Source organism: Phyllobates terribilis, unplaced genomic scaffold (genome assembly GCF_046119375.1).
Source record: "Phyllobates terribilis strain yellow unplaced genomic scaffold, ASM4611937v1 Scaffold_2__4_contigs__length_985480577, whole genome shotgun sequence".
In the NCBI taxonomy this organism is placed as follows: Eukaryota; Metazoa; Chordata; class Amphibia; order Anura; family Dendrobatidae; genus Phyllobates; species Phyllobates terribilis.
The window spans coordinates 67,013,157-67,031,747 of record NW_027362762.1 but is presented as its reverse complement, the minus strand read 5'-3'; the positions used below and the strand labels follow the sequence as shown (position 1 = coordinate 67,031,747).

The 18,591-nt window shown below is 41.6% G+C and overlaps 1 protein-coding gene across 7 annotated transcripts in view; it reads right to left on the bottom strand.

Annotated features, from left to right (window-relative positions):
- The window catches only part of FAT3 (FAT atypical cadherin 3), a 735,917-nt gene that overhangs the window by 121,532 nt on the left and 595,794 nt on the right, over nucleotides 1-18,591 (bottom strand). For all 7 annotated transcript variants that reach the window (XM_073662065.1, XM_073662062.1, XM_073662061.1 and 4 more), the window contains one exon: nucleotides 12,748-16,821. In XM_073662065.1, coding sequence (XP_073518166.1) covers nucleotides 12,748-16,821 — 4,074 coding nt within the window. The remainder of the gene's footprint in view (nucleotides 1-12,747; nucleotides 16,822-18,591) is intronic.

Sequence of the window (18,591 nt, the reverse complement as noted above, 5' to 3'; positions counted from 1 at the left end):
GGAAGACCTCCTTGATTCCTGGAAGATATGACATATTTCCGAGGGACCACAAAGACCTCGCAAAACGTCAATGGAACAAAAATGTTGACACACTAATTTATGAGCTGCAATCTTGCACCTCCTGGGAGGCCATCAATAAAGTTGGCAAGCCTGATCTATATAGAACATGTGACGTGATGTTCATTTATAATTACAGTTTAAACATCAATAATATCTAATAATTTATTTTCTCCAAAGTCAGCTCCAAATAGGGTTGTCTTCTGACGGACATTTGGGTTCAAAGACCAGGTCCTACATATGATCCTCTCATGGAATAATCTGAAAATGGCAGTGGGAATCATTTCCCTATGGGTAGCCACTAGTGATGAGCGAGCATGCTCGTTACTCAAGATTTATGAGCATGCTCGGGTGTTTTCCGAGTATCTTCACCCGTGTTCAGGTGTTATGTTTCAGTCACTCCGTGCTCATTATTTGCGACTGTTTGACAGCTTTAATATATGTGAGAAATGCCTGTTCCTTAGGCATTCCTCACATGTATTAAAGCTGTCAAATCATGAGCATGGAGTGACTGAAACATAAGACCTGAGCACACTGAAGATACTCAGCGAGCACCCCAGCATGCTCGCCGAAAGGATTAACAGAACATATTCGCTCATCACTAGTTGCCACTCAGTTGACCACAGTGACAAGTATAAAAAAAAAAACAGGTGAGAACTAGGGATGAGCGGACCCTTGGAAGTTCGGGTTGTGGTACCTGACCGAATGTTTATTCCAGAGTTAGGGTACCAGAACTGTACACAAACTTAATTCAGAACCCAAAACCCATTGAAAAGAAAGGGGACCCGGACTTTTGAGCAGGAAAATTCTCTCTCTGTCTCTCTGCAACAGACTTCCCCCGGAACTCCAAACATTGCAATGGACGTCCGGAAGAAGTCCGTGTTCGGCGTTTAGGACTGGACTCTAACTGTCCGGTACGAACCCTGAACTTTTAAATTTGCATTCGCTCATCTCTAGTGAGAACACATAAAATATACTTAAAATATACTTAAAAAAGGAGCACATTAAAACCAGTTGAAAAAACCCAAAAACTAGACAATAAAAAAAGGCGAAAATGCAATAATAAATTGGTTCCCCATAAATTTTTGCACATTTGGCTCCTATTTTTTGCAGTTTCCTTTGTGCTCTGTTTTGTGTCCGTGTCTCTTGTGCAGATGCCCTAGAGAACACATACTGCCTGGGTCATTATATAATGTAATGTGCTTGTTATTGAACAGATTACTTTGGCTTTCAAAGCTATTCACGATGATTGAAGGCGCCAATATGCGACCCGGCACCGGAGCTGTCAGCAACTTTTACCGTTGACCGTAAATTTTCCACCCTTTCTCCAGTGTATACATACTAAAGTGCCTCTCTACAGGAGAATGATTAACAATACTTCATTAATTTCAAGTGCAATTCTCAAGTCGGCCGCAACGTATTGTCAAATAAAGGACGGTAAGTAAAAAAAAAAATCCAATTAAAATCCGCTGGTGGTTGACGCTGCCGAGTAGTAAAACTGGAATTAAGCCGGTCTAGGAGCGTTTTAACAACAGATTTGATTAAATATCCCACAGATTTGCTTCCTGAGTCATATGCTAACAATCCCGCATCTTCTATCCCCGCCAAAGACTTGTAAGTCATCCAGGTAAGCAAAAGGCACAATATCATTTTCCTCCGCAATCACCATTAAAACAAATCAAGTGGATCTCATTATGCGTACAGTTATTATTGGTTTTGGTAAACCTTTGTTATAATGTAAAAAGAAATGATGGAATGGATCATTTGGATGTGACATAAGTATTACCACGGAGCTAAGTGCTGTGCATTTCCGGAAGGCGCTAGAATAATTGTATTGATTTTTGCTTTATTTTAAAAGCAGTTTAGACTGATGAGAGTCCCGGTGGCTGTTAACAAAATTTTTAGAATATATGCAGAGATGTGAGCTTGGGGAGTTAGAGGAGCGTCAGTGTGCTTTAAGACTATAAAACCTCAATGATAACATTTCATTTACTTTACGTTGTAGGTGTTTAAACCTCAAGTCAATGATTCAGCTTTCAAAAAACTATTCAGAAGAAGCTGAACTCTTGATGGAATAACGATATATCGAAATTATAAGTTACGTAAAATGGAGACTTGTGGTTTGGTGGCACAGAGTGTTGGATTATTCCCCCAAATGAGTGACCCAAGAGGAAAAGAAAGTGAAGGAGCCATCCTTCCAAGATTGGATTGGTGTGACACTAGTCACTGAGGTAGGCAAGAGGTCCAAGGTCAAAAGCCAAGAGAGTACGTCATAGACAGAGGGGTAAGACAAAAGCATAGTCAGGAAACAGTTGAGTATTCAAAGAAGGCAGTGGATCACGACAAAAAGGGAAAAGGCAATCGGATGGTCAAGACAAAACCTAGGTTGAGCAGCATAGATCAGAATACCAGACAAGGAGCAAAGAGCAAAGCACACACCTCATGAGCAAAGCTACAATTGGCAGCAATCAATGGCAGATAGCTTGGTTAAAAAGCCAGGTAATTATTCTGGACAAGAGACACACAGATGCAGCCCCGGCACACTGTGGTCCTGATTGGACAGCTAGACTGTCACTCCAGACACTGACAGCCCAGCATGCCCCAACATCTGATTGGAAGGCTGAGCTGTACATCACCCTATTGACAGCAAAGCATGACCCATTCCTAGATTGGACGGCCGAACCGTTATCCACTGAGCCCAGACACCCAAATAAGAGGAAACGTGACAATTGGCACATATGTGGTGCTACCATCACGGGGCACAAGAGGTTCAGATATGTCCACCCTAAATCTTCGGCAAATTTCTCACAATAAAAATTCAACATTTCTAGCAAAACCCTGAACAGGCTGGAATTCCTATCACAAACATAAGGTGGTCAAAGATAGACAGATACACCATAAACATCTCCTGACAGAGTATCGTGAAATCATGATTTTCCTTTTTTTTTTTCCAAAGCTGATCATTTCACGCCATTCATCTAAGGGACATGTAAAGCAAAGGTAAGCAAGGACGTATCTGTACATATTGCTCATTAGCTATTGGCATTCACTGGTATTTACCCTTGATAGGGTGAAATCCCTAGACTGCTGCAGTTATAAGAATGGTTGATAGCGGGGTCAAGTCAGGAATCCAAAGAACGCAGTACCGGAGACAAAGGCATGGGAGATTATGTAAAAGGTCAGGCCGTGAAAATGATACAAATGGATGGGCAAAAACCAAGAGCAAAATAAGTTAAGGCTAGTGGCAAGGAAGAGGAGCAACCTTATCTTAGAGGGTTATTCCAATCTTCGTAAATGGCTATTGTCGGATAGAGCTTGTAAACACAAGCAATTTTGCAATTTACTGCTCGTTAAAATTTTCAGCCGTTCTTGAGATACTAACACTTTTCTTCGGTTTACAGCTACCTGCTTTGGGGATCGACTGTTAGAAAGCAGAAAATGTGCAGCACTTACAATTTTTTTTTATTGAACTTGTAAGCACTGTTTAGAAGCTTATCAGGTTCACTGATATCACCAACTCTCCCAGAAAGTAGAAAAAGAAGAGTTATCCTAGACTCTCGAAGGAGTTGGCAAATCTCCTCTGCTGGCCCTCACTGAAACCTGGATCCAGGATTCTGACACTGTCTCCTCTGCCGCCCTTTCTCATGGCGGCTTGCATTTTTCCCATTCCCCAAGACCTGCGAACAGACTTGGTGGTGGGGTCGGCATACTCCTGTCCCCACATTGCACCTTCCAGGTCATCCCCCCAGTACCATCACTCTCATTCCCTTCTTTTGAGGTCCACACCATCACGCTCTTCCATCCCCTCTCCCTCAGAGTAGCAGTCGTATACCATCCCCCCAGGCTCACCCACCCAGTTCCTTGACCATTTTTCTGCCTGGCTGCCGCACTTCATGTCCTCAGATTTACCAACCCTTATTCTGGGAGACTTCAACATCCCCATAAACAGCCCCACCTCCTCATCCGCATCCCAGCGTCTATCTTTAACCTCTTCTCTTGGCCTCTCACAGCTTTCAACCTCTGAGACACACAAAGATGGAAACACCCTTGATCTGGTCTTTGTCCGGCTTAGTTCAATCCCCCACCTAAATAACTCCCTTCTTCCCCTCTCTGATCATAACATTCTCTCCTTCACGCTCACAAATCCTCGCCCGCCCCAGCACACTCCTACCTATCACACATTCAGAAATCTACAAGCTATTAACCCTCATACACTTACAGACTCCCTTCACTCATCACTGTCCCCAATCTCCTCTTTTTCCTGTCCTGATCTGGCTGTAAACCACTACAATGAAACTCTCCGAAGCACGCTGGACCAAGTAGAGCCCCTCACCCTCAGAACCTCTAAACACAGAGTAAAACAGCCCTGGCTCACACAAGCAAACCCGATTTCTCCAGTGTTGCTCTAGAACTGCCGAATGCCTATGGAGGAAAACTCGAACATTAGAAAACTTTATCCACTACAAATTTATGTTAAAAACATATAACTCTGCCCTTCACCTCGCCAAATAGACCTACTTCACCACACTGATCTCCTCACTATCCAACAACCCCAAAAAACTCTTCGATACCTTTCACTCCCTCCTCAGTCCTAAAGCGCAGGCCCCCATCACGGACATTTGTGCCGAGGACTTGGCCTCCTACTTCACAGAGAAAATAGACACCATCCATCAGGAAATCAGCTCCCAGCCACCAAGTGCCATGACTCCCATTCCCCCCCACATCCTCTCTGGATCACTCTCCACATTTGACCCAGTCACAGAAGACGAAGTCTCCAGGCTCCTCTCTTCTTCTCATCCCACTACATGCACCACTGACCCAAACGCCTCACATCTACTCCAGTCTCTTTCTTCAGTCGTCACTACTCACCTAACCAAAATCTTCAACCTCTCCCTCTCTTCTGGTATCTTGCCCTCCTACTTCAAACACTCTAGCATTACTCCATTATTAAAAAAGCCCTCTCTTGACCCTTCCTGCACAAACAACTACAGACCAGTCTCCAATCTTCCCTTCATCTCTAAACTCTTGAAGCGCCTGGTCTACTCCCGCCTTACCAGTTACCTCTCCTCTCACTCTCTTCTAGACCCATCACAGTCCGGCTTCCGCCCCCTATATTCTACAGAAACTGCACTCATCAAAGTAACCAATGACCTTCTGACAGCAAAACGTAATGGTGACCACTCTCTGCTCATTCTTCTTGACCTCTCTGCAGCCTTTGACACCGTTGACCACCACCTCCTACTCTCTATGCTCCACTCAATCGGCATAAAGGACACTGCTCTCTTCTGGTTCTCCTCCTACCTATCTGACCGCTCTTTCAGTGTATCGTTCGCTGGCTCCACTTCTTCCCCTCGGCCTCTCACTATTGGGGTTCCTCAGGGTTCAGTCCTTGGCCCTCTTCTCTTCTCTCTCTATACAGCCCCAATTGGACAGACCATCAGCAAATTTGTTTGCAGTACCATCTTTATGCTGATTACACACAACTATACACCTCATCCCCTGACCTTACCCCTGCTATGCTACAGAACACCAGTGATTGTCTGGCCGCAGTTTCTAACATCATGTCCGCTCTCTATCTGAAACTCAATCTTTCCAAAACTGAACTTCTTCTACTCCCGCCGTCTATTCACCTCTTTAAATCTGACATCTCCCTCTCCATGTGTGGCACCACAATAATGCCGAGCCAGCAGGCGCGTTGTCTGGGCGTTGTGTTTGACACCAATCTCTCCTTCACCTTCCACATACAATCTCTTGCCCGCTCTTGTCGCTTGCACCTGAAGAACATCTCTAGAATCCGCCCCTTTCTCACCTTGGAAACAACAAATACCCTCACTGTTGCCCTGATCCACTCCCGCCCTGACTACTGTAACTCTCTATTAATTGGCCTCCCCCTCCCTCGACTTTCCCCCCTCCAGTCCATCCTCAATGCTGCAGCCAGGGTCATCCATTTGGCTAACCGTTACTCAGACTCCTCCGCTCTATGCCTATCATTGCACTGGCTGCCCATGAATTATAGGATCCAATTTAAATTGCTTGTTCTCACCCACAAAGCTCTCCACAGTGTGGCACCCCCCTACATCTCTTCCCTCATTTCTGTTTATCGGCCTACCCGTTCTCTACGCTCCACAAGCGATTTTTGACTAACATCCACACTAATCCGTACCTCCCACTCCCGGCTTCAAGACTTCTCCCGAGCTGCACCTATTCTTTGGAATGCTCTACCCCAAGAAATTAGGATGAACCACAACTTACACAGTTTTAGGCGCTCCCTAAAAACACACCTGTTTAGGGTGGCCTATCACCTTCCCTAATCAAAGTCATTTTATCTTCTTATAGCCCATCCCTTATTTCTCTAAACATAACTCTCCACCGAACCAAAAAGCACCACAGATACTGGCTGGTGAGGAGCTCATGCAGCCTTTATCTATCTCTCATCCCCTCAAGATGGCTGAACCATCCTTGTAAATAAGCTCCTGTACTTTGTGTCACCCCCACCTCATTGTAGATTGTAAGCTCTTACGAGCAGGGTCGACATTATTTTTGCTGTAATTATTGTATTATCTTTAGCTATGTTACTTATGACTGTTGTATATGAACCTCTGAATTGTAAAGCGCTGCAGAATATGTTGGCGCTATATAAATAAAGATTATTATTATTATTATTATCTCCTAGGGGCTGGAGAAGCCTTCCAGAAAGCAGGCTCCCTGATTGTTTTCTGGGCATGGAACCACTATCCAGCACAATGAATCTCAGCCCTTGGGTCCAGACAAGCATTCAGGGGTGTAAAATGGGGTGTAAAAAGGATCATGGCTTGCAAAAAGCTGATTTGGGGCTTGAGAACAGGGTGTATGGCCTCCAAAAAAAGCAACATATTTTTGCTTTAAAAAAATGTGTATTCCTGATTCTCCGGGGGAGAAATTCTTAAGTTTATCAAGTATATAGTTTGGATTTGTCATAGAAGTTCACTGACAAAGCAACAGAATACTTAGCCAAGCAGAGGTGAACAGGATGGAGGAAAATTCTAGGAAAATTGTGTTGGCATGACAAAAATCTAAAAAACTTCAGGACTTCAGAAACCATAGAAAATAGTCCCCAAATTCATTATTGAGTTTCTGCCTCTTTTTTGTGTGTTTCTGGTGTTTTTTCACCTATTTTTTTTTTTATTTGAGCCTCATTCATTTTTTTAATTTGTGACTTGAAAGGTCTATTTTGGGTGTATTCGCCTGTTTATTTTGGCTTATCTTTGTAATTGTGGATGAGTTTTGGGGGTTTTCAGATGTTTTCATTCAGTGCAACATTTTAAAAAGTTTTTACATAAATGTTTATTAATATTTATTCTCCCCACCAAGTTTCATGATATTTTTGAGAAAACATGCGACTTTTTGTGCTAAAGAGTCGCAATAAAGGTTTAAGACAAAAATATATAGACTTTCATATTTTGAGCCATTTTGAAGAATTTGGTGCGAAATATAAAAGACAAAAAAAGAAAATTGACTTAAAAAAAAACCTTCAAATCATAAAATGTCAAATTTGATAAAGGATCCACAAGGTCATTTTGAGTACTGCCCTGTTAGGATGGGAAAATTGATCAACGCTATGTATTTGGTGGTGGTAGTGGTTTGTTACGGGGTAGCTCTAATTGCTCTTCTTTGCAATATTTTCTTACATTAGACATGATTTTTTTCCATAAAAATAATAATTTTGAATGTCCATTATCTTAATGCCAAAGCAAAAATCTTCAAGAAGGTCAGAATTTTAATAACATGCATAATTTTGGTTCTCGCTGTTGTGTATTTTTCTTTTTCTCGATGTTTTCTCTTGTTCCTAATTGGCCCGGTCAAAGTCTCAGCCACTACTTTAGGTAATGGATACTCTTGAAAGAAGCAGGAGGTCATCACTACACAAGAGAAGCAGAGGATTTATTGGCGTACAGTAAATTAATCCAGGTGTTCTCAAGTGAAACATCCAGGAACGTCTCTTATCTAATCAGATGCAGCCACTTTGTAGCGTTGACCTATGTCAATGACTTCCATCTGCTCCTCAGAGAGCTGGTTTCCTAAAACACTACTAGAATCACTCCAATTAGCATGCACTCCATCACCTAGCCCGGCTATGGAAATGAGCTTCCTTAATTAATTGATTTGTTACACGTTAATTGAATCAATTCCAAAAAATCTTTAAGTAAGGGTTGATCTGAGTTGGCTGAGATGCTGATTACAGACATTCACATTTTGTCTGGTTTATTTCTGGCATTTAGAGCAAAATTGTCACATTGCAGTATTGGTATTAAGGCTAAAGAAATGTGCACCCATTAGTACCGTGCCCCCCAATGCTTTAATGAGAACCAAATTTTGTAATCTCTGTTGCAGTAATGGAGACAATGCTCACGACTAGGGATGATCGAACCCATGGAAGTTTGGGTTCTGGTACCTTTATTCCAAAGCTTCGTTCGGGTACCAGAACTATCAGAACTGTAACCGAATTTGAACAAGAACCCGAACCCCATTTAAACCTGAACCTTTTAAGTGGAAAATTCTCTCTCTGTCCTGCAAAGTGAGGGAAAGACTAAGTGCACAACGACGGGAATAGGGGGTGGAAGCCCAAACACTAGGGAAAGGGGGAGTGGAGACCCCTAGGCAGATCTGACAACACCCTGACTCCCCTAACATCCCTAAATAGGTTCCGCACCTATCGCCAAGCAAGAAACCTAATCCCTGACTGCCCCTAGTGATAGGCCATAGATAGGGAGGGGACGGGGTGAGCACTAGTCAGCTCCCACTGCAACTAAAGACAAACAAGTAAACAGACAAGGGAATATACTTCGCTTGAGAAGACACCAGAGAGATCATGCCAACTATCCTTAAAAGGAACTCCAAGAAGAAACTAGCCGACTACTAGTACTTCAGGACTGGACAAAGGAAAACAGAGCTATCACCAGCGACTCTCTAGGGAGACTGAAGGTATTTAAACACCCAGAAAGGGTGTGTCAATTAGCAGCCAAATGTCGAGGTCACTACTAGGTCCTAGAAGGAGAAGGATATCACTACACTACAGGGATAAAAAGATCAAGAAGGTACCTGCAAAGCCAAGCATAATGACCTTCTACAGCTGGATCCAGGATGACAGTCTGTCACACCTGACACACTCGTGACACTCTCTCTCCAACGGACTTCCCTCGGAACTCCGAACAATGCAATGAACTTCCAAGAGAAGTCCGTGCTTGGCATTTAGCACCGGACACTAACTGTCCGGTACAACCCCCCGCTCGGGTTCGCTCATCTCTACTCAAGACCTCACATGGAGAGTTTCTTAAAATGGAGCTTCTGTTTTTTTTGCTTTTTTTATCCCAAGTTATGTGACAAGGCACCTTATAGGGTTTACACTGACTTTTAGGATAACTGCCTCCAATGGGAGGCCTTAGAGTTTCCTCTAATTCTTCAGGTGACAGGAAGAGAGAGAGAGAAGACAGGAAGTTTCATTTCTTCATAAACCTCACCCTCCTCGTAGTAAAGCAACAGGCACACACATATTGTGCTAATTCCTGTTAAAGCAGAACCACTCTTGCTTAAAATCTACACTAAATTGCAAGAGTTATAATTCCCCCCCCCCCTCTCAAAGTCATGTCCGCCTTTGCATAGTGGTCCTGGGGTCTGTATGGGTATTTTTGCCTAGGTGTGTTCCTCATTAAGATTTTTTTTTTCCCAGTATACGTAACCAGAACATTTTGCACAATACCTTAGTTCCCCCATGGTTCTGCATGCTGTACATCAGTAATATTCAACCTTTCTTACCTTGGAAGCCACATTCAGCTCCAAGTCATGTTCACAAACCACATTCTGTGCCAACCCTCCCTCCTCACCATAGTGACACCCATAGTTCTCCATTACCGATATAATGACAACCAAACCTTCCCCCTGTCTACAGATGACCATATGTATCTCTCCGTCCTTCCCCCCGACAGTATGTGTACATCCACACCCATGAAAGTCATCATCTTGAGATCCATTCTTTATAGCTGTTTGCTAGACCGAGTGCTAATACGGTAAACTGGCAGACAGCCGCGAGCCACACATCATGGTCACGCAAGCTCCATGTGGCTCCCGGGCCACAGGTTGGAGACCACTGCTGTACATGAAATGCAGAAATGGCTATAAACTGCAAGCTCTGTCTTCCGGGATCCCATATGTAATATTGAGAAGCTCCAGTTCCGAGTATTGTTAATTAGGATATTTTGCATTCTGCAAGCTATACGTAAACTGCAGAAAAGAAGACAGAGTGCACGTTTTCTATTTTTGGTCTCCTGGTATTTGTTGACTTTTTTGCTCTAAATTCTTCAAAATGGCTCGTGAGATTGAAAAATTTTGCACAAAATAAAAAATGATTTTTATTTTTCTCTTTAGCCTTTTTGCTCCCTTTTATAACAAAATGTCACATTTCTCGAAAATGTCTCAAAATTTGCACAAACATACCAGGTATACTTATAATTGCTCTAAGTGGGGTGGGGGACTGGAGTACATTTATGCAAAAATTTGGTGACTTTTTAAAAAGTCGATATTGATGAATCCACTGAAATAGAAGAAAACAAAAACTATACCCACAAAAAAGCAAACACATACAAGATAGACTTCGAAAAAGAGTCAAATTAAAAGAAAATGACACATATTAAAAACAGGCTAAAAACACCAAAAAGTAGACAAAATGGAACAAATGCCATAATGAATCGGAGCCTCCTATTTGTTGTGTGGTCTTTTGTTAGAAAATACGCCAAAAGCGTCTATGCAGAATGATTTGACATTTTCCCCTATAGGATTATGATGATGATGATGATGATGATGATGATGATAATAATAATAATAATAAAAATAACAATCTGATATACCAGGCGTTGCTGGTTTTATACACAGAAAAGCAGAGAATAATAGTTATTAATAATTAAGTTCATTAACAGAAAGAATTAGAAGCTTCTCCACAATTATGTCGTGGGAAGGACAAACTTTATGAGGCATAAATTCATTATCCATCATTATTCAGTCCTCACTGGTCCAGAATATAAAGTAGTTATGTACTGTCAGAAGTAAAAATTATGGAAAATTATTATTTGTTCCAAGTCACAATATCACGAGTCTCATGTTCTATATTTAAAGGCTACAACCACCTATTTTTTATTGTAATCCCTGCTGGTTCAGTGTCTTTAGAATAAATGTTCTCCTGTTCTGCATTGTGTTCGATGTATGATAGTCTAAAGTGAAAAAAATTCTTTGTCTACTGTTTGTTACTGCCTTAGAGGACCTATCACTTGCTCTGAAAAATTCAGTGATATACGTTGTAAAAATCCCTGCGTTCCCCTGATTCTGACGCTTTTTTTCTGTTTTGCACTGCATTGCCCCATATCAGAGATATTCACATTTGTTGCGCAATATGTGAAATCTCGGCTTGTAGTTCAACTGTGTGTTTCTTCAGAGTCTTCTCTGAGGGTGTGCGCTTTCATACCTCCCTCCCAGATGCAATCACAGCTCGGCAGCATCCGAGACTGCTAGATAAGATGCCTGTGACGCTAGTCACTACTCATGGACTTGACATGATATTCATGATGTCCGGGGTGAGTACCAAGAGGACTCGTAAGAGACAAAGGAAAAAGACAAAAGTGTAGTCAGGTCACAGTCCGAGGTCAGAGTATCAGCAAGTTAGAAGATTAACACAAAGGGGTAGGTCAAACGGATGGTCAAAGTTAAACCCAAGGTCGGCAATGGAGATCAGAATTCAGCTAAGAGCACAGAGCAAACACACACCACTTGAGCAAAGCTACAATTGGCAATGGTGTGACTATTGTCACAGTGCTAAATAGCCCTGTAATGACCCAGAATGGATGAGACCTGTAGGAGATCCCACAGACGCATCAAGATAGGACGGCTGAGCTGTCATTCACAATACTCACACCTCTGCCTCAGATTGGGTGGTTGAGCTGTCACTCACAATCCTGAGAGCTGAGCAAGCCCTACATACCATATGGCGGCATCTCAAGGACACCATGAGTGGTAAAATCGTGACACTGACAAGCTGTGTCAGAGAGGGAGGGGTGAAAGTGAACTCCCCCGGAGAGGAATCTGAAAAAATGCCCAGTTGAACTACAAGCAGAGATTTCACATACTGTGCTCAAAAGTAACAAATAGGAATATCTCTGCAATGGAGAGACTCAGCACAAAACAATCAAAAATGGCAGAATTATGGGAGCTCAGGGATTTGATCAGGCCATGTTGGTAATCTGGTAATCTAAACCTAACAGCTTCCCGGGCTGTTACTTTGATTAGACAGCCTAGCTTGACGTCACATGTGTGTTATGCCTCAACAATAATCTTGGCAGGTTAATAAAAAGAAGAGTCACATATGCCTGGAGGTAGCAGGTGGTTCTTAGGGCTCCAGTCCAGCAGTTAAAGATTACTCACAAGATTTATGGACCAAGCCCTCTGAATCAATTTCCATTAACTCAAATGTTAAATTTTAGAAAAGATTGAGGTCTATTGAGTTCAAGCTATTATCCTAATGTTTTGATCAAGAGAAAGCCAAAACCAAAGGAGGCAGACGCTATTTACCCCATAATAAGGGAAACTCTCCTTCTCAACTCCAGATATGGCAATCAGACTAGTTTCCCGGGTCAATGTCACACCACAGAAAACAAATAAGTGACTTACCTGTAATATGATAGCTCACTTGACGGTTTATATCGGATGTGTCTTCATCCCAAGTACTAAGTATTCCAACAACCTCTCCTGGGGCATCACTCTCCTTCACAAATCCTTTATAGGTTTCTTGTTCAAAGATGGGTCCATTGTCGTTGATGTCTGTGACAGTCACTGAGACAATGGCAGAAGTGGAGAGAGACAATGTTTCTCCAAGGTCGGCTGCTACAACAGTGAATGTATAGGTAGGATTCCTCTCATGGTCTAATTCTTTAAGTGTACTTATCCAACCAGTATTTGAATCAATGGTGAATGTTTCTAAGATTTTGTCTTCATCCCGTTCTGAAATAAGACTGTAAGTGACTTGACCGTTAGCACCCCAGTCTGCATCGGCAGCTTTCACTTGGATAACACTGGTTCCCATTGACAAACCCTCCATGATCATAGCATCATAGTGTGTGGAGTCAAATAATGGCTTGTTGTCATTCAAATCTAAGATCTTGATCTCTACGTCAACATTAATTAATACATCAACATTATCCAGAGGTACAGAGGCAGCCACTTTGAAATGAAAAACAGGTATAGTTTCATGGTCAACTTTTTTGTCCAATTTTAACACTCCCGTGTCCTTATCAATGATAAAAATGTTATCCTTGTTATTTTCAGGATATTCACCATTGACTATGCTGTATATAGCATCTTGAATGGGTTTAATAAGAAATGAGTCTATTATCGTGCCAATCAAAGTATCTTCCGGGACAGAGAATGTATATTGAAGTTGGGCAAAAGTAGGCAGGACAGTATCTGAGGGTACGACATGTATGTATACAGGAATAAGAGAGTGCTTCACAGGAATGCCCCCATCCACTGCTTTAACAAAAAATGAAAGAACTGTATTTTTCAGCTGGTTGAAGTTGCCTTTTGTCACCATCCACCCATTGTCAGGGTCAATTTCCAAAAGATCTGCTACTGAAACAGAAGCCTCACTGTATAATGAGTAGGTGATTCGAGAGTTGGCACCATCATCTTCATCGAAGGCTTGCACCTGAGTGACGAGATGACCTTTCTCAACATCAGCTTTGACACTTGCCCGATATTCTGTGGCTTTAAATTGTGGAGCATTGTCATTTTCATCCACCACTAATACTTGGACAGTACAAAAAGCTGCTCGACCACCACCATCCAGAGCTCTAAGGAATATATGAATGTCTCTCTCCAGAGGGTTCTCTCGATCAAGCTTTTCGGTAGTTACAATTTGTCCCAATGTGTCAATAAAGAATCGATTTTTGGCCAAATCATTTATTATTGTGTAGGTGACGTGTCCATATAAGCCTGAATCTCCATCTGTTGCCTTGACATAAATCACCTTGGTGCCAACAGGGGCATTTTCTCTAACTTCAGTCACATAAACGCTTTGTGCAAAAACAGGGCTAAAAAGATTGGCACCAAGGATCTTCACATGGACTTGCGCTGTACTGGTGAACAGGCCATCAGACACAGAGATATTTAAACTATGCATTGGCTCCATTCGTTGCTTACGATGGTTAGATAGGGTTATGACGCCACTCTTACTGTCCATGAAAAAGTTCATACGGTCATTTCCAGACAAAATGCTGTACTCCAATCTATCAACGTCTGTACTGTCTGCGTCAGAAGCTTGGACACAGGTCACAAAATGTCCTCTGGGAGCCAACTCACTCACATATGACTCATAGATCAACTGATTGAAGATTGGAGGATTGTCATTTAAGTCTGTAATGTAGATGGTAACTAGGACCTCGCTACTTAGAGATGGAAATCCATTATCTGTCGCCCTGATTTTCAGGATACTTTGATGGGAAACCTCGTGGTCCAACAGACGAGCTGTAAGTATTAAACCACTGGTACTGTCTATGTGGAATGAATCAGTGTTGTTAAAAATGTCCTGAACAATTTGATACCTTATGACTTTATTATTATCAGAGTCGGCATCTATGGCAACTACTTGTAGAACTGGTGTCCCAATAAGGGAACTTTCCAATAAGGTGGCATTGTAGGACGGAAACTGGAAAATAGGTGGGTTATCATTGACGTCGTTGATACTGATATCTACAATGACTTCAGCCCGAGCACTGGTGAGTGAATCACTTGCACGTATGGTCAACTTAAAGGAGGGGTTTGTTTCAAAATCTAATGGGCTTACCACACTTAAAACGCCTGTGTCAAAATCAATGTTAAATTGGTTATAGGGATCGCCATCAACAATGGTGTAGATGATACCTTGGCCTTCTGGGCTTGTGGCATTAATACTCAAAATTGGTGTATGCATCTTGACGTCTTCATTCACGGAAGCTGTATAAAAAGCTTTGTCAAATACTGGCATGGCTTTGTTGACAATGGTGACTGGGAGCTCAACCGTAGCGGACAATAAAGGATCACCACGATCTTTGGCAATGATTATTAACATGTACTCTATGTTTGAAAGATCTGAGTCAAAAGTAATTTTTAAGGTAACACTTCCATTTTGCTTGTTGATTTCAAAATGGCCATAATCATCTTCCAAGAAAAATGATAGCTCACCATTTTTACCCTTGTCCTTATCTATCGCAGTAACCTTATATATCAAAGTCCCCGGCTCAGCATCAACCTGAACAGCGGCATAGTACGGCAGACCTACGAAGACAGGAGCATTGTCATTTATATCTTCGATGTTGACCTTAACAACGACTCGAGCCACTCGAAGATTGTCTAACTCCCTACTTGCTTCAACTACCAATTCATAGATCTCTTCTTCTTCTCTGTCAAAAGAAATTCCTGTGGTCTGAATAACTCCAGAGGTAGACTTAATTCTGAACTTATTTCCTGGGTTTAGTATAGTATATTTTAGGGGCTCGTTCAAACGATGGCCCACAGCATTCACAACAGCTATCTTTGTGATATTAGTGGTGTTTTCTGCTATAGAAGTAGAGTAAAAATCTTGGGTGAAGTAGAGACCACTGTCCATAGCTTCTTTTACCAGTATAGTCACAATGGCAGTACTATAAAATTTTCCATCTGATACTTTAACCATGAGCATATAATGATCTTTAGATAAACTGCTGTTTTTCACCGTAATGACCCCACTGCTTGAATCGATTATGAAATGGTTGAGGTTTCCTTCTGTTAATGAGTAACTCAACTCTGGCGGTATTGCTAAATCTGGATCTCGGGCACTAACTTGCAGAACTTCTACACCTACATAGGTTGGTAAGAGTAAAGTTGTTTCAAAAACAGCTTCGGTGAATACTGGAGGGTTATCGTTGACATCACTTACTTCAATTGAAACTTCAACTGGATTTTCGGCAGTAAGTTGGGGACTTCCACTATCCCTTACATGTACATGGAAATGAAAGAAGGCTATGGTTTCATGGTCCAAATAAGCTATAGTTCGGATGGCACCGGTGCTGGAATCCACCGTGAAATACTTTTTGGCTGTTGACTCAACAATCTGGTAAACAAGTAAAGCATTCTGGTTGCTATCTGCATCTGTTGCTCTAATTACCAATGGGTTTTTATCAGAGCATCTAACGATGCTATTTATGGGGGCTGCTTCACTGATTGTACCAACATACTGAGAACTGAGAAAGACTGGTGGGTTGTCATTCTGGTCAAGAATTTGTATGTTGATTGTGGCGTTAGATGCCATGCCTGCCATATTTATTGCCTGGACGATAAGCTGGTAAGAAGATAATCGTTCATAATCAAGTGGCTTCTGAGTTGTGATGACTCCAGAGTATGGGTTGATGGAGAAAGCTCCTTCCATATTCCCAGATTTGATTTCGAAAACCAAAGTAGATTGACTTATTGCAGACACCAACACAACCGGTGTGCCGACCTCTACGTTCTCATGAACTTCAGCTTGATATTCCATCTGGGTGAATTTGGGATTTGAATTATCAGACATGGATAACGCAATTCGAACAATAGCCGCAGCAGAGAGCGGTGGGCTTCCTCGATCAGTGACTTTGACGGATAGAACGAATTGACCCATTGTGGATAAGTCTGGCTCCTTTGACACAGTGATGATGCCCAGAACTGGTTCAATTTTGAACATGTTCCCAGTGTTGCCTAAAAATATAAAAAAAAATAAGAAGAATTAAACCAAGAAGTAAAAAATAGTAAAAACAATCACACATCAGATTGTAGAGTAGTTACAAACGTCAAACTGTACATGCTCAGGATGGCTTAACAACACAAGGTTACCCTGTAGAGAGATGAATTGCAGGCTACTGTATGTCACTGCTATTAGATGATGTGCCTAGTGAAGTGTGAAGGATCAGGTCACTACTGACAATTTATTCTGAGACAGGTGAGTGCTTTATGATTTGCAATTACCGAGTACGGACATGTATGGGTTTCGTCTCAGTAATACAAAAGGACATGCAACGCTATAAAAAAAAGAACCTATTTCAAATCTCATTTTGTTTTGTAATTTTTCAAGAATCATCTGAAACACTTGAATTATTGCTTTAATTGTTCATTTTATCTTTTATTTATCATTCGGACTTTTCTATTTCATCTACACAATAAGAACCATACCATCGAAAGCTCATTAGCCTATGAGTATGCTGAAACTTACAAGTGACTGACTGCTGTGGACAACAAAGACCGTTATTCCTTTAGACAATTCTGATAAATCTGCCCAAATGAGCGCATGATTACCCACATGGATAATAGTTGTTGGGACCTTCTGTTAAAGTAAGAAAAACACAGCATGGTCACTGAAATAACTTGAAACTCACGAAAGTAATTTATAATTTAATTTTACTGAATATCAACTAATGAAAATCAGATTTTGAGTTTGAGTTGTGGTTCAACAGAAAATTAAAAAAAAATAAAAAAAATAATAAACCTGGCCTAGACAAAAATGATAACACCCTTAACTTTTTTGTTGCACAACCTTTTAAGGTAATCTCTGCAAACAAACGATTTCCGAAACTCTCAATGAGACTTCTGCCCCCGTCCACAGGTATTTTGGCTGACTCCTGGTGAGCAAACTTGCTCCTTGTCTCAGGTGTGAAGGCGCCCTCTCCAGACTGCAGGATTCAGCTCCTTCCATAAAGGTTCAGTAGGATTTAGATCACGGCTCATAGAAGCCACTTCTGAAGAGTCCGATTCTTTGCTCTTAGCCATTCTTGGTTGTTTTTAGCTGTGTGTTTTGGGTCATTGACTGCGCCTCGGACTCAACTTTCTGACGCTTTGCAGCACATTTTGCTCCAGAATGTCTTGATAGTCTTGAGATTTCATTGTACCCTGCACAGATTCAAGACCCCTTGTGACAGATGCAGCAATGAAGCCCCAAAACATAACCGAGCCATGTGTCACAGTAGGTACTATGCTCTTTTCTTCATATTCTTCATTTTTGCATGTGTGAACATAGAGCTGATTGATGCCAAAAAAGCTCCATTTTTGTCTCATCTGTAAAAAGGATTTTCTCCCAGAAGCTTTATGGATTGTCAACATGCTTTATGGCAAATTCTAGTCTAATTTTTTTATGTTTTGCTTTCAGCAGTGGTTTTCTCCTTGGTCGTCTTCAATGAAGTCCAACAGTTGGTTCGATCTGACATTGGTGGATCTTGACTTTAGAGTTCACCTCAAATCTCTTTGGAAGTTGTTCTGGGCTCTTTGGTTCCCATTCGTATTATCCGCCTTTTCGATGTGTCATAATTTTTCCTATTGGGTCACATCCAGGGAGGTCGGCTACAGTCCCATAGACCATAAACGTCTGAATAATATGTACAGCTGTAGTAACAGGAGCATTAAGATGTTTGGAAGCGTCTTATAGCCTTAAACTTAACATGTTTGTGTATAATTTTCTTTCTAATCTCCTGAGACAAT